The sequence below is a fragment of the Saccopteryx leptura genome, chromosome 9, assembly GCF_036850995.1.
Source record: "Saccopteryx leptura isolate mSacLep1 chromosome 9, mSacLep1_pri_phased_curated, whole genome shotgun sequence".
NCBI lineage: Eukaryota > Metazoa > Chordata > Mammalia > Chiroptera > Emballonuridae > Saccopteryx > Saccopteryx leptura.
The window spans coordinates 48,159,894-48,181,783 of NC_089511.1; the positions used below are offsets into that span (position 1 = coordinate 48,159,894).

General features: G+C 42.0%; 1 protein-coding gene across 2 annotated transcripts in view; it reads right to left on the reverse strand.

Annotated features, from left to right (window-relative positions):
* The window catches only part of FAS (Fas cell surface death receptor), a 47,338-nt gene extending 26,142 nt beyond the window's left edge, over window positions 1-21,196 (reverse strand). For both annotated transcript variants that reach the window (XR_010747012.1, XM_066349366.1), the window contains exon 1: window positions 19,972-21,196. Coding sequence is in view for 1 of the 2 variants with exons in the window: in XM_066349366.1 (XP_066205463.1) it covers window positions 19,972-20,001 (30 nt within the window). In the remaining variant the exon portion in view is untranslated. The remainder of the gene's footprint in view (window positions 1-19,971) is intronic.
* Between the last annotated feature and the right edge of the window lie 694 nt (window positions 21,197-21,890).

Sequence of the window (21,890 nt, forward strand, 5' to 3'; positions counted from 1 at the left end):
CAACATCATAAGCATATACCTTTATTTGAATGTATTTCCTTAAACTAGTGTTATCAGGGTTATTTTATTTTTCTTTGGTCAGCTGAGACTAAGTATTTTACCTACTCATAACAGCAAAGTTGTTTGATAATAAAAACATTTGGTTTTATTTTTTAAATCAAATCAGACAAAGGTATCACCCTAAAGGAATTTATCTTTATAATTTATGAAATTGAAAGCTTGGTTATATAGCCCCACAAAATGGTTACAACAGTTTACAGTAAATACTCTTTCTTGATTAAATATTGGTTTATTTCCTTAAGCGTATACAACATGGAAACACTGGACAAAAAGATGCCTCACAGCCCAGGTCGGATAGAGTGAAATGGCCCAAGGCTTCATCACACTACTCAGGACAGCATTTAATTTAAAAGTTATCTATTGTTTATTTCTGGAACTTTCCATTTAGTCTTTTCACACCACAGTCAACTGTGGCAACTGAGGAAGGTGGGTATACTGTATTGATTGCTCAGTCACCTGTACAGACCACTCTGAGGGTAGGAGAAGACATTCATTTATGTGTATAAGTTCTGGAAAGTTTGTTTTAAAAGATCAGAAATACTATTTTATATTTTAATGCATTGTTTTTAAAAATTGTACCTTATAATGAAAGTATAAGGCTTATCCCAATATACAAGTATAATAGAATAAAATTCTTAGTCATTTAAAAATGCATGTTAATAAAGTGTCTTAAAATATAGATGTCTCAAATTGAAAGTGGTCATTTTAACTCCTTGCCCTGAACTTCAGACAGACTGATGAAACGAGATGGCTGACAGTGTTCTAGAGAAAAAAGCCCCCCTCTCCTCACCATGCAACAAAGCCTCTCTCAGAATTCAGCTACCAGGTAACAGAAGGCAGTGGGTTATGCGGAAGGATGGTAGAAATAGAAAGTGAGAAAAATTTTAAAAAGTGTTGACACCAGCAGTCTTCTGCTAAATTCTAAGATCTTAGACATATAACACACACACACACACACACACACACACACACACACACACCTTATTTTATTTACAATTTTAGATCAGAAAGGTTTTAGAGATGACACAACCCAAGCCCCTCATTTTTTTTTTTTTTCATTTTTCTGAAGCTGGAAACAGGGAGAGACAGTCAGACAGACTCCCGCAAGCGCCCGACCGGGATCCACCCGGCACGCCCAACAGGGGGGGCGCTTTGTCCACCAGGGGGCGATGCTCTGCCCCTCCTGGGTGTCGCCATGTTGCGACCAGAGCCACTCTAGCGCTGGAGGCAGAGGCCACAGAGCCATCCCCAGCACCCGGGCCATCTTTGCTCCAATGGAGCCTTGGCTGCGGGAGGGGAAGAGAGAGACAGAGAGGAAAGCGCGGCGGAGGGGTGGAGAAGCAAATGGGCGCTTCTCCTGTGTGCCCTGGCCAGGAATCGAACCCGGGTCCTCTGCACGCTAGGCCGACGCTCTACCGCTGAGCCAACCGGCCAGGGCCCCTCATTTGATAGAGGAAGCTATACCCAAACTGGTGGAGTGATTGGGTCACAGCATACTGCTAACTCAAGAGATTCAGGTCTGTTACGGGCTGAATTCAGCTCCTGTACTTCTAAATTCTTAGGTTGAAGTCTTAACCCCTCATCACCGTATTAAGAGATAAAGTCTTTAAAGAGGTCATTAAGTTAAAATGAGGTCTGCAGGGTATGCCGTAACTCATATGGCTAGTTACCCTATAAGAAAGAAGAGGAAATTCGGTCACAGACACAAAGGGAAGGGGGAAGACAGGGAGAAGGGCATCCACAAGCCGAGGGGAGAAGCTTGGAACGGATGCTTTCCTCATGGCCCTTGGAAGGAGCCAACCTTGCCACCAGCCCGATCGCAGACTCTAGCCTCCAGAACAGTGAGAAAATGAATTTTTGTTGTTCAAGCCATGCAGACTGTGGTACTCTTTTATGGCAGTCCTAATCACAGCCTCTCGATTCCCTCAGATTCTGGGTTTGAAGGATGTCATGGCACATTTGCACTTGGGATTCGTCATAGCTGTGTACAAGCATTTCTCGTCTTCCCATGTCACTGAGGTAAAAAAAAACCCAAAAGATTTCAAATGGTTTTTAAATCATCCGGGCTGAGGGGAACCGGACCCGCTCTTGCCCAGCCTCCAGGCCCCACTAGTGGGAGGAACTCTCACTGTCCTCTGCTGGTGAGAGCAGAGCACAAGTGGAAAAATACACGAAGCTCAGCTGATTAATTCTGCTCACTTGTTTTTTTAGACAGTTAGTTACTTTTTTTTTTTTTTTTTTTTGCATTTTTCTGAAGCTGGAAACAGGGAGAGACAGTCAGACAGACTCCCGCATGCGCCCGACCGGGATCCACCCGGCACGCCCACCAGGGGCAACGCTCTGCCCACCAGGGGGCGATGCTCTGCCCATCCTGGGTGTCGCCATGTTGCGACCAGAGCCACTCTAGCGCCTGGGGCAGAGGCCACAGAGCCATCCCCAGCGCCCGGGCCATCTTTGCTCCAATGGAGCCTTGGCTGCGGGAGGGGAAGAGAGAGACAGAGAGGAAGGCGCGGCGGAGGGGTGGAGAAGCAAATGGGCGCTTCTCCTGTGTGCCCTGGCCGGGAATCGAACCCGGGTCCTCCGCACGCTAGGCCGACGCTCTACCGCTGAGCCAACCAGCCAGGGCTAGACAGTTAGTTACTTATCAACACTAGAGGAAAAAGAAATTCTAAAAACTACTAGAGTTCACCTCTAATACATTTGTGTAAAAAAATAAGGAAATAATAATGACATTTTGTAGTAGGTACAGCATTGAAAAACTGAAATAAAAATAAAATTTTCTACATAAAAGAGGTAAGTGAAGATTCCATTCTCTTTTTTTAATGAGACAAGGGGGGATCAGAGATAGACTCCAGCATGTGCCCCAACTAGGATCCACCCAGCAAGCACACTAGGGGGCGATGCTCTGCCCATCTGGGGCCGTTGCTCTGTTGCAGCTGGAGCTATTTTTTAGCATTTGAGGTGGAGGCCATGGAGCCATCCTCAGCGCCTGGGGCCAACTCGCTCCAGTCGAGCCATGGCTGCTGGAGGAGGAGAGACAGAGAGAGGCAAGGGGGTGGGGGTAGAGAAGCAGATGGGTGCTTCTCCTGTGTGCCCTGACTGGGAATCAAATCTGAGACATCCACACACCAGGCCGACCTCTACCACTGAGACAACCAGTCAGGGCCCATTTTTTCTTTTCTTTTTTTTTTTTTTTTGAAAATGTATAAATAAAAATACAAGGTAATCTTATCCCAATAATGTCTTCTTTCTTCCTTAAGATCAGTTACTGGGAAGACCAGGAGAGAGATAGTTGAGGTACGGGGAGTAAGTGACTGGTTAGACCCCTGATTGGTCAAGCAATAAATAAAATAAAATAAGGAACCTAGGAAGTTCCACTGGGATTAGTTCTTTTTTTATTGTTTAGAAATTAAATTTAATGGGGTGACACTGACCAGTAAAAGTAAATAGGTTTCAGATGAACACCTCCATAGCATTTGAACTGTTGATTGTGTTGTGTGCCCATCACCCAAAGTCAGTTCACTGGGATTAGATTTTGAGTTTAGTACTAGTCTAGTGTTTGCAAAATAGCTCTCAAAACCCTGATGGAGGCCCTGGCCGGTTGGCTCAGCGGTAGAGCGTCGGCCTGGCGTGCAGAAGTCCCGGGTTCTATTCCCGGCCAGGGCACATAGGAGAAGCGCCCATTTGCTTCTCCACCGCCCCCCCCCTCCTTCCTCTCTGTCTCTCTCTTCCCCTCCCGCAGCCGAGGCTCCACTGGAGCAAAGATGGCCCGGGCGCTGGGGATGGCTCCTTGGCCTCTGCCCCAGGCGCTAGAGTGGCTCTGGTAGCGACAGAGCGATGCCCCGGAGGGGCAGAGCATTGCCCCCTGGTGGGCAGAGCGTTGCCCCTGGTGGGCGTGCCGGGTGGATCCCGGTCGGGTGCATGCGGGAGTCTGTCTGACTGTCTCTCCCCGTTTCCAGCTTCAGAAAAATACAAAAAAAAAAAATACAAAAAAAAAAAAAAACCCTGATGGAAATCAGGATCAAGTAGTGATGCTTTAAAAAGAAAGTGCTTAGGTTCTACCACAGACCCAAAAAATCAGGATCTCTGAGAACGAGGCTACCTTGTGATTATCTTAAACAAGGGCCCCCCGTAGGATTGCTGCTCACTGCAGTTGTAAAACAACTGCACTTGGAGAAACAAAGTCAAAGGTTAGCGGGTTACACTTACATGTGAGGAGAAAAGAGCTTTATTGTTTAAGAGACGCTAATATCCTCCAGCATAGAAATGGTGGCAATTAATATTAAAAATAGTATGTAAATACACACACACACATATTGTATGTTTCAATACCAAGCAATTTAAACAAAACAGTCTGGGACACTGTAGGCCCAATTTTTTAAATTAAGCCTAAATGTATACAGACACTCTTATGGGGGAAAGAAAAAGGTCTCCTGGGATCTAGAAACCTTTTGTGAGGATGGTTAAAAACCAAAGCTCAATCTTCAGCAAGAGGGGAGAGACTTAACCCACTTGCTCTAAGTTCATTCTCGTTCTCTTTTTCTCTCCAAGATCTCTGCCTTCAGAAATCAATATTGATGTTTTTCACATCTTGTATTTTTATGGCCTCTCAGAACACAGAGGTGAGTAAATCTATAATGCTGCAAGTCTAAACTGAAGGACACCTGTTGTTAATGATACCAATGTCAGGTTTATTGTAATTATGCAAGTTCATTCCAGTCCACAGCTTAACAAAATTTGCAGTAGGGTTGCTTGCCTTGCTGGGCTGAGTAGTACATCAGCCAATTAAATTTGTAGTAAGATTTGTAAATATCCAAGACTTCCTTGCTTAAAAAGGCATAACTCTGTACTAAATTCACTGTCATCTCCACATAGTGGCATGTGTGCCAGTTGTCTAATATGCTATCACTGCTGTTTCTAAATGCCATAGGTGGGAGTTGTGGTTGCACAAAAGTTCACTCCAAATCAAGAAAGAAGCTGTGATCAAAGGGGACATCCTGTTCACCTCCTTCCAGGGAAGGTGAAGTCACCAGTCTTACAATGATCAACTTCTTTCTAATTTGGGCTTTACTATTTATGCTTTCTCTTCAAAGGAAACAGGTAGGCAAACAGACTGAATTATTTGTTCCTGTTTATAACTGAATTGAAGTTAGTTAATTGGGTGTTAGGAGTCCCCTAACACCCTATCTATAAAAATATAAAAACACTTTATTTTTCTTTTTAAAGCAAGTCTTCTAGGAAATGAAAAGGACGTGTTAGGTAGTGAAATGCTGTTTTCCCACTTTCGTGAACAGATGTACACACATAGCAAAATGAATACAATACATACATACTGTGTGTGTGAGTACCATGTGGGCTAAACAAAACATATACTGGGGCAGTGTAGGCCAAATTTCTGAAATCAGGCCTTAATCTATACAAACTCATGTGAAAAAAAAGCCTACTAGGATCAAGAAATCTTTTGTAAAATACTTAAAACAGTACTATAATTTTTAGGTAACAAGATATATATAGTAACATCTATAAGTTTTTAGTAATAAAAAGTAGATATATCTCTGTGTATTTAAGAAATTTATAATAAATTATATGTAATAAAATAATGTGATAAGAACTATAGTAATCTGTTAATTTAATAAATGCCTTTTCTATAATGCATCCAATAAAAATTATAAGATAAAAATTATATATAAATAGAAAAATATTTATACATACACAAAATGACAAAAGTCAGACCTTACCAGCCAGTGGCGCAGTGGATAGAGCATTGGACTGGGATGTGGAGGACCCAGGTTCGAGACCCCAAGGTCGCCAGCTTGAGCACGGGCTCATCTGGTTTGAGCAAGTCTCACCAGCTTGAGCCCAAGGTCGCTGGCTTGAGCAAAGGGCCACTCGGTCTGCTGTAGCCCCCAGTCAAGACACATATGAGAAATCAATCAATGAACAACTAAGGAGCCGCAACGAAGAATGGATGTTTCTCATCTCTCTCCTTTCCTGTCTCTCTGTCCCTATCTGTCCCTATCTCTGACTCTGTCTCTGTCACACAACAAAAAGTTAGACTATAAATAACAATGAATAAGTATGAAATTTTGTATAAGTGTACACAAAGCCAAGAAGCTATAAGTGAAATAAAAAACACTTGTATTCGGTGGTGAAATAATAAGCAACTTTTCTTTTTCAAGAATTACTTTGTTTTACACAATATAACCAATGTCTCTATATTTACCTATTTAAAAAGAAGAGATGGAGTGTCATTGACCTAATTTGGTTTAACTTGCTTTTTATCCTAACAAACAAGTTTTAAGTTAAATTATACCCTTTAATTATTTTTTATCATAAGTAAATAGTCTTTACTACCTACTAGAAAACATGTGCTCATTAAGGGACTTTTGAGGCCCAAGATAATTTGCCAAAAGGTATCAAAGTCACTAGGGGTTTTCAAGTGGGGGATTTCCTTATTTGGGTTTTGACCATTTCTAGAAAACACTGATTCTCTCCACTGGCAGTTGTACTATAGGGAGCCAGCTGTCCTACAGGATTCTAGTGGCCTTCAGAGAGATTCCTTTGCAATACTGACACTTCCACTATAAGAATTATTTAGAAAGAAATTATTTCACTAATGTCCCAAAGAGATTTATTCAGAACAGCATCCAAATCCTGGGTCCTCTTTGTTTCTATTTCCACCTTTACTTACCTCTAAACTCAGTGCAAGAAATAAAATTTCTTTTTCTAAATTAAACTCACACAAAGGGTGGTAATTTTATTTCAGAGATGGAAAATGGAAGACTTTTTACTCATCTAACTGTAACTAGTAATGGGGACTTGAGGGTCTTAATGTCAATTTTATTTTTGTTTCCCAATATTGCCTTCATTTATAAATTTGTATTTTTCCATTTTGACTTTTAATGCTTTAAATTACATTTCATAATTTTATTTTATTCATAAAACATTTCAAGTCCTTTGTGATATAAGTAAAACCTGTTAAAAATGAAAATAAATAGAAGTACATTTCAACCCATTTTATGTTTCTTAGGTTGGTTTAAGGAAAATAATGAAATTCTAAATTAAACAACTGTTCTTTATTTTCCCCCTGAAATTTTTCTGTATGATTACTTGTAAATGCATTTGTTTCTTTTTCAAATGCTGTCTCCTTTTCTTCAACCATAATTTTGACACAACTATTTCAGGAAATGTAGAAGAAACTGGCTATCTGGTCCTTGCCTGACCGCAGACCTAAATAGTACCAGACAAAACCTGTAAGTGCTAGGTGCTATCACAAAATGAACCAGCAGTACCCAGTGCTATTTCTCACATACGTTTCTAAAGAAAGTTTGACTGTTTCTGTCACATTTGTGAATTGGTTTTTTGTTTTTGTTTTTTTACAGAGACAGAGAGAGAGTCAGAGAGAGGGATAGATAGGGACAGAGAGACAGGAATGGAGAGAGATGAGAAGCATCAATCATTAGTTTTTCGTTGTGACACCTTAGTTCATTGATTGCTTTCTCATATGTGCCTTGACGGTGAGGCTACAGCAGACCAAGTAACCCCTTGCTCAAGCCAGTGACCTTGGGTCCAAGTTGGTGAGCTTTTGCTCAAACCAGATGAGCCCGTGCTCAAGCTGGTGACCTCAGGGTCTTGAACCTGGGTCCTCCTCATCCCAGTCCAACACTCTATCCACTGTGCCACCATCTGGTCAGGCTGTGAATTGTTTTGAAATCTCAAACATATATTGTAGGTACCATGGAAAAAACACTCAAAAATCAGGGGAGGGAAAACTAATGCCAACAGGGTAAGAGGAAGGAGAGAGAAGCAAAGAGCATAAAATCAAGCATTTCCTAGAGACACCCCAAATAACCTGACAGTGTGGAAACTTCTATCAGGGGGAATCCAAGATGGCAGCAGAGTGGGTGAATGTTACACTCACCTCCTCCCAGGACCAAACTGGAATTAAAACTAAAATATAGAACAATCAACTGGACTAACCAATTGAAGACTAGCTGAAGAGAAGTCTTATAACCAAAGATTCACAGAAGAAGCCATGTTGAGACTGGTAGGAAGGATGGCGACACAAAAAGGGCTAGGTTCCAGAGGGATCTCTCCAGCTGCAGGGGGTTACTGACCCGAAGGCAGGCTCCCAGCCCAGAGCATCAGAGCAAGGAAAAGGCATCCACGTAACATCTGGATGTGAAAATCAGTGGGAATTCTGTCAACCAGCAAGAGATGAGAGTCTGCTAGAGACACAGGCAGCCTCTTAAAGGGCCAATGCACAAAATCTAATTCACAGCCACTCATCCTGGGCTCTGGCAAAGGAAGGGAAGAGGAAAAGCAAAGCGGGCTAGAGTCACCTGAGGACAGACTGGGGTTTGTGGCTCTGAGGAGAGAGCTGAAGGGACAGTGACCAGGATCCTTGTATTGAGTCCCTCTTCCACACCACAGATGTTTTGTTTTTTTGTTTGTTTGTTTGTTTGTTTGTTTTGTTTTTTTTTTGGTGTGCCATTAGCTTTAATCCTAGCTTGCACCGGGCAGGCAAGAAATACACACAGTGGAAAAACACTTCCCTTTCCATTCAGGGCTCCCAAAGCCACTGACTTATTCGAGTTTCCTAGAATCAAAGGTTTCTAGCTCACCAGCCTTATTCACCTCTGTTCCCCATCTCCTTCTCTCTGCACAAACTAGCTTCTCCCTCAGGACTCCACCATCTTGGCTGCTTCTCCTGGCCTCTTCCACGTGGCCTTTCTCTGCTCTCCTTTCTCTGCTCTCTTCTCTAATGCTAATCTCAGGAATGAGAGCTCATCTTTCTTGAGTATAGCATCCCCCTCCATATGGCATCATCAGACTGAAGAAATAAAATAGCCCCACCCTCTGGACTCCCTGTTGCCGCACCCTGCAGAGTTTGTACCCTACTGAGGAGTCAGTTGCCTGGGCCAGGGTATAGAGATCCAAGCAGACTCAGGGAAGAGTCAGTTACAGAGTCAGTTAGTGAGGCTTTGGGATGGGGACCATTCTCCCCACTTTCCCATGAACCTGACCAGTGGCACCTCCCTTATGCAGAAGAACTGCTATCTGCTTCCCCCAGGCTCCTAATGGCCCCATCCTGTTGACTTCTGGAGGCTCTTCCCTGCTAAGGTCAGAATCCAGGACAGACTGAGTTGTGTGGCTCTGGTACAGGGTGCACTACTGGACCCTCCCCCAAGACTCACTGACATCTCTCCTTCATGGGAGATATACTATCCCCATCCTCCCAATTCCCATAGGCCCAGCCCTACTTAGATCGAACTCCTGCCTTCGGCTGGGACAGACTGTTTTGTGGCTCTAGAATGGGAGCCATTTTCTCCTTGCACATCAGACTAGGGCAGAGGCCTCCCTTCACATTGCCAAATCTTGGTTTGTTTGAGCCTGATAAACTGCTGGCTTCAAAGATGTGTGAGTACCCAGTATGTGGCAGCTAGACTTGGCAATCCTGAAATACTGACTGAGTGGCCTCAGACCCGAATTCAAACTGGCACCAAGTTTGAACCCGTATCAGTATGGTGAACGCCACTCGCCCCTTCCTGGTGACTTTCGAAGAATGTACCTCGTGCAACTCATGTACCACCAGAGCCTCTCAGTGAGTGGGCCTAACAGGTAGTCAGCAGGCAGAGGCTGGTCTCTGGGTACCTTGGGACTTTTGCTGACCTGCTGCTGGGCTTGGTACTGGTGAAAGCTGGACTTGTTATGCAGCTTGGTTCTTTCCATGCACACCAAGGCCCAGCAGGAGCAGCCACAAACTGTGCATCACTCTGTAGGTCCAAACAGGTTGCCCAGGGTCAGTTACAGGCAGCATCTATATTGACTTGCACCAAGGTTTCCCAAAAGGTCCCAGAACAGACAGACCCCGTGGCCAGCTTCAGAAATGATCAAATCAGGATACAATTAGCTTCATGAGCAGCATATCCAAACGGAGATCTTGGGAGACACCAGACTTTGCTGAGGCAAAATCTGCTTTGTGTGGTCAGCACTTGCACAGCAGCTTATACACTGGTCAGGGTCAATCCTCATAGTCAGCCAGTCAGAGTGTTGACCCCATGCACAAATGGGGCAATAACAATCAAGATTCAAGCCCTGGCCAGTTGGCTCAGTGGTAGAGCGTCGGCCTGGCGTGCAGGAGTCCCGGGTTCGATTCCCGGCCAGGGCACACAGGAGAAACACCCATCTGCTTCTCCACCCCTCCCCCTCTCCTTCCTCTCTGTCTCTCTCTTCCCCTCCCGCAGCCAAGGCTCCATTGGAGCAAAGTTGGCCCGAGCACTGAGGATGGCTCTAGGCCTCTGCCTCAGGCACTAGAATGGCTCTGGTCACAGCAGAGCAACGCCCCAGATGGGCAGAGCATCGCCCCCTGGTGGGCATGCTGGGTGGATCCCGGTTGGGCGCGTGTGGGAGTCTGACTGCCTCCCTGTTTCCAACTTCAGAAAAATACAAAAAAAAAAAAAAAAAAAAAGATTCAATTTCAACAGAAGAGCTCAAAATACCCAAAACAAGAGACATTCCTGGAGGACTCAGCTCAGCTGATCAAGGAGACTGCACCACTGGGTCCCACAAGACACCTACTACATAAGGCCACCCTACAAAGACTGGGAGGCATAGCAGATCTACTTAATACATATAACAAACACAAAGAGGTTGCCAAAATGAAGAAGATAAAGAGACATGCCCCAAATGAAAGAACAGGAGAACTCTCCAGAAAAAGAGCTAAATGAAATGGAGGCAAGCAATTGACCAGATATAGAGTTCAAAAAAAATGGTTATAAGGATGCTCAAGGAACTTAGTGAGAACCTCAACAGCATGGAAATGGACATAGAAACCATAAAAACAACCACTCAGAAATGAATACAATATCTGAAATAAAAAACACTAGGCCTGCATAACTAGGCAGTGGTGCAGTAGATGAAGCATCAGACTGGGACACAGAGGACTCAGGTTCAAAGCCCCGAGGTTGCCAGCTTGAGTGCAAGTTCATTCAGCTTGAGCACAGACCTGCCAGCTTAAGCACAGGGTCGCTGGCTTGAGCATGGGATCATAGACATGACCCTATGATTCCTGGCTTGAGCCCAAAGGTCGCTGGCTTGAGCATGGGATCATAGTCATGACCCTATGGTTCCTGACTTGAGCCCAAAGGTCACTGGCTTGAAGCCCAAGGTTCCTGGCTTGAGTCTAAGGTTGCTGGCCTGAGCAAGGGTCTGCTGTAGTCTTCCAGTCAAGGCACATTTGAGAAAGCAGTCAATGAACAACTAAGGTGCCACAACAAAGAACTGATGCTTCTCATCTCCCTTCCTGTCTGTCTGTCCCTATCTGTCCCTCTCTCTGTCTCTCTGTCTCTGTCACAATTAAAATAAAATAAAAAGGAACACACTAGGCCTGACCTGTGGTGGCGCAGTAGATTATGTGTTGACCTGGAATGCTGAGGTCACTGGTTTGAAACTCCGGGCTTGCCCAGTCAGGCACATGCAAAAAGCAGCTATAAGTTGATGCTTCCTGCTCCTATCCTCCCCTTTCCTCTCTCTAAAATCAATAAATTAAATCTTTAAAACAAACAAAAAAACAAACAATAAAGTACACACTTGAAGAAAAAAAACAGTAAGTTAGATGAAGAAGATCAAATCATCAATTCGGAAGACAAGGTAGCAGAAAACACCCAGAGTAGCAAAAAGAAAAAAAAAAAATTTTAAAAAATTAGGATATTTAAGAGACTTTTAGGACAACATGAACCATAACAACATCTGCATCATAAAGGTATCAGAAAGAGAAGAGCAAAAGCAAGAGATCAATAAATTATTTGAAGAAATAATGACTGAAAACTTTCTTACCTCGTAAAAGGAAAAGGACACCCAAGTCCAGGAAGCAGAGAGAATCCTAAACAAGATGGACCCAAAGAAGCCCACACCAAGACACATCCCAAAGAGAGGATCTTAAAAGCTGCAAGAGAAAAGCAGTTAGTTACCTATAAGAGAGTTCCTAAAAGACTCTCAGTTGATTTCTCAACAGAAACATTTCAGGCCAGAAGGGATTGGCATGAAATATTCAAAGTGATGAAAAGCAAGAACCTACAACCAAGACTATTTTACCAAGCAAGGCTATCATTGTATATTGAAGGAGAAATAAAGAGATTCCCAGACAAGATAAAACTATAAGAGTTTATTACCATCAAACTAGTATTATAACAGATGTTATAGGGTCTTCTTTAAGAAGGTAAAGGAAAAGAAAAAGAATGTAGTTAAGAGAATAAAATGGCAATAAATACATACCTATTAATAATAATTTTAAATGTAAATGGCTTAAATCAGGGGTCCCTAAACTATGGCCCGTGGGCCGCATGTGGCCCCCACCACACTTCCGGAAGAGCACCTCTTTCATTGGTGGTCAGTGAGAGATCCTGGAGTACTGTAAGTGGTGGCGCCGCAAAGCACGGGGTTGCTCACATACAGTACTACTTGCAGTGATGCGGGATGCACGCGTCACGGCTCTGGAAGCGCGTCATATCACTTGTTACAAATATGGAACCAGACATTGACCATCTCATTAGCCAAAAGCAGGCCCATAGTTCCCATTGATATACTGGTCAGTTTGTTGATTTAAATTTACTTGTTCTTTATTTTAAATATTGTATTTGTTCCCTTTTTTTTTTTTTTACTTTAAAATAAGATATGTGCAGTGTGCATAGGGATTTGTTCATAGTTTTTTTATAGTCCAGCCCTCCAACGGTCTGAGGGACAGTGAACTGGCCCCCTGTGTAAAAAGTTTGGGGACCCCTGGCTTAAATGTTCCAATCAAAAGGCATATGGTAGTTGAACTAATAAGAAAACAAGACTATATACAGTGTGTCCATAAAGTCATGGTGCACTTTTGACTGGTCACAGGAAAGCAACAAAAGACGATAGAAATGTGAAATCTGCACCAAATAAAAGGAAAACTCTCCCAGTTTCATACCTATTCAGTGCAGTTCGATGTGGGCTCATGCACAGATTTTTTATTCCCGTATAGCCTCTACAGACTCGTCACTGACTGATGGCCTACCAGAACAAGGTTTCTCCACCAAACTGCCGGTTTCCTTCAACAGCTTATCCCACCGAGTAATGTTATTCCTCTGTGGTGGTGCTTCGTTATAAATGCACCCATATTCACGTTGCACTTTGGTCACGGATTCGAATTTAGCGAGCCACAGAACACACTGAACTTTCCTCTGTACTGTCCACATCTCAACTGGCATGGCCTTGGGCTGCTCCACTGTATACACGGTGTTACATCATCATCTGCACATGCGCACATGCTGCTACATCATCCTACAGAAACTGGGAGGGTTTTCCTTTTATTTGGTGCAGATTGCACATTTCTACCATCTTTTGTTGCTTTGCGGTGACCAGTCAAAAGTGCGCCATGACTTTACGGACACACTGTATATGCTGTCTGCAAGAGAACAAAAGATATACACAGACTAAAAGTAAAGAGATAGAAAAAATATTTCATGCAAGTGGAAAGGGAAAAAAAAACTGGGGTAGCAATACTTATATCTGACAAAATAGACTTTAAAACAAAGGCTATAATAAAAATCAAAGAAGGATACTACATAATGATAAAGAAAACAACCCAACTAATATTTATGCAACTAACATAGAAGCACCTAAGTATGTAAAGAAAACCTTGATAGACATAAAGGGAAAGATTAATAGTTACACAGTCTTATTGGGGGATTTTTAACACCCCATTGATATCAATGGATAGAACTTTTAAACAGAGAATCAACAATGAAACAGTGGCTTTAAATGACACACTAAATCAAATAGATTTAATTGATACTTTCAGAGTGTTTTACTCCAAAGCAGCAGAATACACATTTTTTTCAAGTACATATGAAACATTTTCTAGGACAGACCACATGTTAGGACACAAAACAAATCTCAATAAATTTAAGAAGACTGAAATCATGTGAAGCATCTTCTCTAACAATAATGATATAAAACGATAATCACAAGAAACATACACATACATAAATACATAAAGGCATGGAGGCTAAATAACATGTATGTTACTAAACAATGAATCAATTACCAGTGAGATCAAGGAACAAATCACAAGACACTTTGAAACAAATTAAAATGAAAACACAAAAACCCAAAACTTTTGGGATGCAGTGAAAGCAGTCCTAAGAGGGAAATTCATAGTATTACAGGCCTACCTCAAGAAACAAGAAAAAAACACCAAATAAATAATCTAACCTTACACTTAAAGAAACTAGGAAAAAACCAACCAACAAATCCCAAGGTGAGTAGAAGAAAGGAAATAATAGAGATCCAAGCAGAAATAAATGAAATAGAGTTAAAAAAAAAAAAATACAGAAGATAAATGAAACCAAGAGCTGGCTCTTTAGAAAGATAAACAAGATTGTCAAACCTTTAGGCAAACTCATCAAGAAAAAAAGGGAGAACTTAAAATCAGAAATGAAAGAGAAATAATGACTGACATCAAAGAAATAAACGATTTTTTAAAAATCATGAACTATATGCCAAAAAATTGGACAATCCGGAAAAAATAGATAAATTCTTAGACCAATTACAGCTAGTGAAATTGAAGCAAAAAAAAAAAAAAAATCCCAAAACACAAAACTCTTTGACCAGATGGCCTCGCTGGTGAATTTTACCAAACATTCAAAGAAAAACCAACACTTATTCCTCTCAAACTAATTTTAAAAAATCAGGATGGGGGAAGACTCCCAAACTGATTTTACAAGGTCAGCATTATCCTAATTCCAAAGCCAGATTAGGACATTACAAAGAAAGAAAATTATAGGCTAATATCTATGATGAACAAGACATAGATGACAAAATCCTCAACAGAAATTAGCAATTCAGATCCAGCAACACATTGGAAAGCTCATATACCATGATCCAGTGGGATTTATTCTAGGATGCAAGGTTGGTACAAAATGCAAATCATTAAATGTGATACACCATATAAACAAAATAAAAGATAAAAGTCACACAATCATTCTCGGGCTGTGTAATCCAGTTGGTTAGTGTTGTCTTGACATGCCAAGGTTGTGGGTTTGATCCTCAATCAAAGCACATACAAGAATCAACCAATTAATGCATAAATAAGTGGAGCAACAAATTGATGTTTCTCACTCTCTCTTTCTCTCTCCCCACTTCCCTTTCTCTAAAAATCAATAAAAATATTTAAATCAATAAATAAAAATATATATTAAAAATCACACAATCATATCATTAGATGCTTTAATAAAATCTAGCACCCATTTATGACAAGAACTCTCAGCGAAGTGGGAATACAGGGAACATACCTCAATGCAATAAAGCTATATATCAGAAACTCACAACCAACCTCATACTCTATGGGCAAAAACTGTAAGTGTTTTCTCTTAAGATCAGGAACAAGACAGGGATGTCCACTCTCATTACTCTTATTCAACATAGTACTGGAAGTCCTAGCCACAGCAATCAGAGAAGAAAAAAATAAAAGGCATCCAAATTGGAACAGAAGAAATCAAATTGTCATTAGTTATAAATGACATGATACTGCATATAGAGAACACTAAAGATTCCACACACACACAAAAAAAATGCTAGAACTGATAAATGAATTAGGTAAAGTTACAAGATAACAAAAGTCCAGAAATCAGTCACATTTTTATACATCAATAGTGAACTATCAGAAAGTGAAAGTTAGAAAACAATCCCATTTACAAGTGCATAAAAATACGTAAATAAATAAAATATGCAGGAATAAATTTAATCAAGGATGTATAAAACCTGTACTAGCAAATCTATATATGTTTACTCAATTCCATTTCTATCAAGATACCAATGGTGTGCCCTGGCAAGAGGTGCAGTGGATAGAGTGTTGTCTTGGAGTGGCCAGGTCACTGGTTCAATCCTGGGGGTTGCCAGTTAGAGTCCCAGTCAGGGCACACATGAGAGAGAAGCAATCAATGGGTGCACAACTAAGTGGAACAATGAATTGATGCTTCTCTCTCTCTCTCTCTCTCTCGAAGAAGAAGAAGAAGAAGAAGAAGAAGAAGAAGAAAAAGAAAATACCAGTGGTGCATTTCACAAATCTAGATATAACAAATATTCCAAAAACTTTATATGGAACCATAAAAGAACCTAAATAGCCACAGCAATCTTGAGAAATAAGAACAAAGTCAGAAAAATCATGCTACCTGATATCAAACTATACTATAAGGCCATAGTAATCAAAGCAACATAGTACTGGTATAAAAACAGACATATTAATCAATGGAACAGAATAAAGAGCCCAGAAATAAACCCACATCTTTATGATCAATTAATATTTGAGAAAGGAGGCAAGAACATACAATGGGTAAGGACTGTCTGTTCAATAAACGGAGTTGAGAAAATTGGACAGCTACATTCAAAAAATTAAACTAGACCACCTTTTTACACCATGCATAGAAATAAACTCAAAATGACTTAAATGTAAGATTCAAAACCATAAAAATCCTGGAAGAAAACATAGGCAGTGAAATCTCAGACATTTTTTGAAGCAACAATTTTTCTGATATATCTCCGCAGGCAAGGGAAACAAAAGAAAAAATAACCAAATGAGACTACATCAAACTAAAATTTTTACACATCAAAAAAAAAATCCACCAACAAAATGAAAAGACAACCCACTGAATGGGAGATTTGCCAAGCGTATATATGATAAGGGGGAATATCCAAAATTTATAAAGAACTTACACAACTCAACAAAAATAAAATAAACAATCCAATTAAAAATGGGCAAAGAATCTGAATAGACACTTCTTCAAAGAGGACATACAGATGGCTAATACACATATGAAAAGATGCTCAACTGTCACTAAATATCAGAGAAATGCAAATTAAAACCATACAAACATGCACACAAAAATCACCTCACACCTGTCACAATGCCTATCATTAATAAATCAATAAACAAATGTTGTCCAGGATGTGGAGAAAAGGGAACCCTCATGCCCTGTTGGTGGGAATGCAGATTGGTGCAGTCACTGTGGAAAGCAATATGGGCCTACATCAAAAACTTAAAAATGGAACTGTCTTGTGACCGGGGGATTCCACTCCTGGGAATATATCTGAAGAAACCTGAGACACTAATTTGAAAGGATAAATGCACTCCATGTTCACAGCAGCATTATTTATAATAGCCAAGATTTGGAAGCAGCCCAAGTGCCCATCAGTAGATGAGTGGATAAAATTGCTGTGGTGCATTTACACAATGAAATACTGCTGAGCCTGGAAAAAGAAGGAAAAGAAGGTAACTTACCTTTTGCAACAGCTTGGATGGACCTGGAGAGTATCATGCTCAGTGAAAAAAGCCAGTCAGAGAAAGACAAGTACCACATAATAGCACTTATATATGGAACCTAAAGAACAATATAAACCAGTGGTAGTCAACCTGGTTCCTACCGCCCACTAGAGGGCACTCCAGCTTTCATGGTGGGCGGTAGCAGAGCAACCAAAGTATAAATAAAAAGATAGATTTAACTATAGTAAGTTGTTTTATAAAGATTTATTCTACCAATCTTAGCAAAATCTGACATAAAGTACCTGGTAAGTAATTATTATTATATGCTTTAACTTGCTGTAATTCTGCTTTATAGATTTTATAAAGTAAAGTTACTTCCCTACTTTATAAATCACCCTTACTGTGGAACCGGGGGGCGGTTAGAAAATTTATTACTAACAGAGATACAAAAGTGGGCGGTAGGCATAAAAAGGTTGACTACCCCTGATGAACAAACACAATAGAAACAGACTCATAGATATAGAGAACAGACTGACAGCTAGCTATCAGAAGGGAGAGAGGTTGAGGTGAGAAAGGTGAACGGGTTAAGCAAAAAAAAAAAAAAGCTCATAGACACAGACAACAGCACAGTGATTACCAGAGGAAATGGAGGATGAGGGAGGTAAAAGAGGATTGGGGGGATAAATGGTGATGGAAGGAGGCTTGACTTGGGGTGGTGAACACACTATACAGTACAGATTATATATTCTAGAATTATACACCTGAAACATAATTTTATGGACCAATGTCAGCCCAATAAATTCAATTTATAAAAAAAAACTACTTTCAGAATAGAGGTGTGATATTGGGCCAGTGGCGGGTGCAAGACAGAACTCTGTGTAACTAAATTTAAGTCTCCTTAGAAGGGAGAAATGCAGGACAGACTACAGAATGTAAACAATGATTATCTAGGTGACAGGGTTATGTCAGACTTTTTCTTTTTACTTATATTCAGTTATAAATTTTACTTAATGAAACTTAGTTGCCTAGGCCATGTATCATATAAATATAATAAACTACATTTAATCTATTATAATAATATGTATATATAACTAAATGTATATATATAAATGTAGGTATGTGTACAAAATAAATATGTGTATGTATGTGCATACATTCTTTTAGAAAATGAAGGTTTCCTTTGTGCTTTAAATATGCACCTCTGATAAAGATTCTGCAGTATAAAAGTTAGCTCCAGGCTTTGATAATTTTGCTACATGTACAGGTACTAGTATTGCTGTCCCAAGAACTAAGAGAGATTTGCAAAGCAAACAACACTGCAATAATGCAGTTGTTATTTATAAGGAAGAGAAGGAACCGAAATATTGCACCTTATTTTTGAAGAGACCACAGAGAATTTTTTTTCCAATCACAAGATAGTGTTTGTGTTTTTTTCTCCTTTCAACTCTTGGGGTAGTCTGAAATGGGTGCAATCAACAAACTGCCATGGCTATGGAATTAGGTCGAAATTTAATCCCAGCTTTGTCACGTACTAGTATTGTGATCTTAGTTCAATAACTTAAATTTTCTGAACCCCATTTAGCCATCTGTAAAATGGGGATGCGGACATCTTCGCTACACAGCTGCTGTGAGAATTAACTGAGATCAGATTTATTAACACTCCTGACAGCGCCTGGAACTACGGAGGACCCAATAAAATAACAATCCATTGGCGTTCATAGGCTTTGGGACTCAGATAACCTCGTGAAGCCAAGACTGTTGGATTAGCCATCATTAAGCTGGCATTTCTGAGATAGGGACTCTCTCCGTAAGAGGCGAGTAAGGCAGAGGCTTCTAGGCCGAGAACAGGCGCCAGGGCACATGCGCACCTGGAGCCGGTCCCGCGGCTCAGCAGCGCGGAGATTCCCTCCAGCCTCCAGACAGAAATGACAGGAGGCGCGCCGGCTGGAAAAGATTCCGAGAAGAAAATGAAGAGCAGGAAGAAAACAAACAAATAAAGAAAACCGAGACCGTAACTTACAGTCTTAAGGAGAAGGATTCCCGGAAGGGAAACGAAAACAGTTTCTTTTTCTGTCTTGATAAGAGAGTAATAAACAAGGCTCCCGAGACACCAGGAGCGCCAAGACAACCTTTTCAAGAAACCGTGCGGTGCGAAGCCCGAGTCTTAACCGCCGCCGGGGGCCGATTTCTCCCCTCGCTTAGCCCCCTGCGGGAAGCCGTGCCGGGCAGCCCGGCGAGCGCAGGTCCCGCCGCCCGGCGCGCACGCGCCCGGCCGCCCGCCCGAAGCGGACGTGGGGCTGGACGTGTAACGACTTGTTGGAAGATCCCCTCCACTCCCGGAGCCCCGCAGCCGCCCCGCAGCCGCCCACGTTCCCGCCGCCCCGGCGCCCACGCTCGGCGCGGCGCGGCGCACGCTGGTCCCCTGAAGCCCCGCGTTGTGCACCCAGGGAAGCGAGGCCCCTGCGGTCCTGAGACCCCGCCCGGACGGGAAGCCCTGGCTCCTGGCAGCCCCGGGGAACCGGTCTGTCCACCGCCCGCTAAGCCGCCCGCGGCGCCGGGGCCCGCCGCGCGCATCCCGGGGCCCGCCCTGGGGAGCCCCTCCCGGGCGCGGGAGGACTCACCAGGGCCAGGAGAACCCCGATCCTGCTCATGGCTGGGGAGCAATTCGAAGAAGTGAAGAGCTTCTCAAACTCCCAGCCGCGCAGGCCGGCGCCACCAGGAGAAGTGACAGCCCCGCCGGGCCCTGCCGGAGGTCTGGCCAGCCCGGGTGTGTGCTCCCTGCCCGGCCCCGCCCGCCCCGCCCCGGCGGCCGCTCGTGCGAGGTGATTCTGCAGCTCCTTTGCCCTCGCTCCAGAAGTTTCGCTGAGCACCTGTGTGTGGCTCCTCTGAGACAAACGAAAAGACCAGGGGAGGGTAGGAAGGGGAGCTTTGCTGGGGAACTCCGGAGTTGAAGAGGGCGCCTTTGACTCAGCTACTCGGCCTCCCAGGCGATGTGGGGGGAGGATTGTTGCTGGGTGCAGCAGAGGTGGGGAATGTAGAAAAAGTCAGGGTTTATTGCACAAATGGGCATTCCCCATTCGAGGGCGTGTCCTCAGTCGCAAGGCTTGTCCTGATCCGATGAGGACTCTGAGAGGGACTTGCTGTCCCTGTGAAACTCCTCTATAGTCTAAATTGGAACCAGATTGGTTGGGCAGGACATGAGCTCCGGGGCAGGAGCCTTAGCTAATTGCTGGGGACAATCAGAGGAAGACCTGGCTCGTGGCACTCAGCTGTGACATGAGAGTCTCGCAGTTCTGACTAGTGTATAAAGTGACGATTATCACCGGAGACAATTCAGATACTGTGCTATAGGGATTCGGAAAGGTGACGACCCCTTAGCTTTTATTTCTCCAAAGGAAAGCAAAGTTTAGTACTTATGACAAATCACACAGCTCCAGGCGTATTAAGCCTTCACCATTACAGGTACTTCCCTTCCTTTGTTACTCATTATTTCCTGGACGATTTTATTTAAAAAAAAAAAAAAGAAGAAGAAGAAGAAGGAAAAAAAAAAGTAATTCTCTTCGGTGCTCTGGTTAACACTTTTCAAAGTCACAATTGTTTTGGAAAAATAGAGCTGTCTGTTTAGGTAGTTTTGCAAGAATTTTATAGAAGGGGAAGTTTGTATGATGACTAGTGTTTGCATTGCACTTACAGCCCAGTCCTTGTAGATGTTGGTTTGCTCGTCTCTGCCTCACATCCAGTAGATGTTAGTGAATACTGTGAAGAATCTGGCTGCTCCAGTCCTGTTCTTACAGTTCCCAGCACATAATGAACACAAAAAGAAGTTAATGGGGATAGGGCTGATGGTATATTATCATATTATCTTTGCAACTTTCCTGTAAATTTAAAACTATTCTAAAATAAAAAGTTCATTGAAATAAAAAAATATATATGTGTATGTGTGTGTGTGTATGTGTGTGTGTGTGTATATATATATATACACATATACATATATATATATATGAAAAAGGAAAGAGAAAGAAGGGGAGAGAGAGAAGACACTTTACAAAATCAACATCTCTTGAGAGTGAATTACTATGAATCAGCAATTTTCACAAATGCTTCTTTATAATTTTAACCCAGTGAGGTGAGTGACTATCAAACTTACTTTACAAATAAAGAATTGTAGCCAAAAAAGTTTAAGCAACATTGGCAAAGTTGGTTAGTTATTAAATAGCAGAGCCAGGAATTAAACGTAGCTATTATTGTTCCTGAGGCCCTGCCCTTTCTAACCAACCCCCACTCCCACACCTAATTACCTTCAAGTTCAATGATATACTAATAGGTGCTTTGTGTGTGTGTGGGGGGATGTTTCATGGTCAAGTGATTTTAGAAAGTTTGGGGTTAATTTAATTTAAATGGGCCTTTTAATCCAAAATTTTTCAGAGCTCTTAATATGTCAATATGCATTGTGAATATCTAACAGGGGGCTATGATGTATGCTTTTCCCCAAACTTTGTCTTCTTTATGCAGTCCTTTGAGGAGGGCCTATTGAAGGATC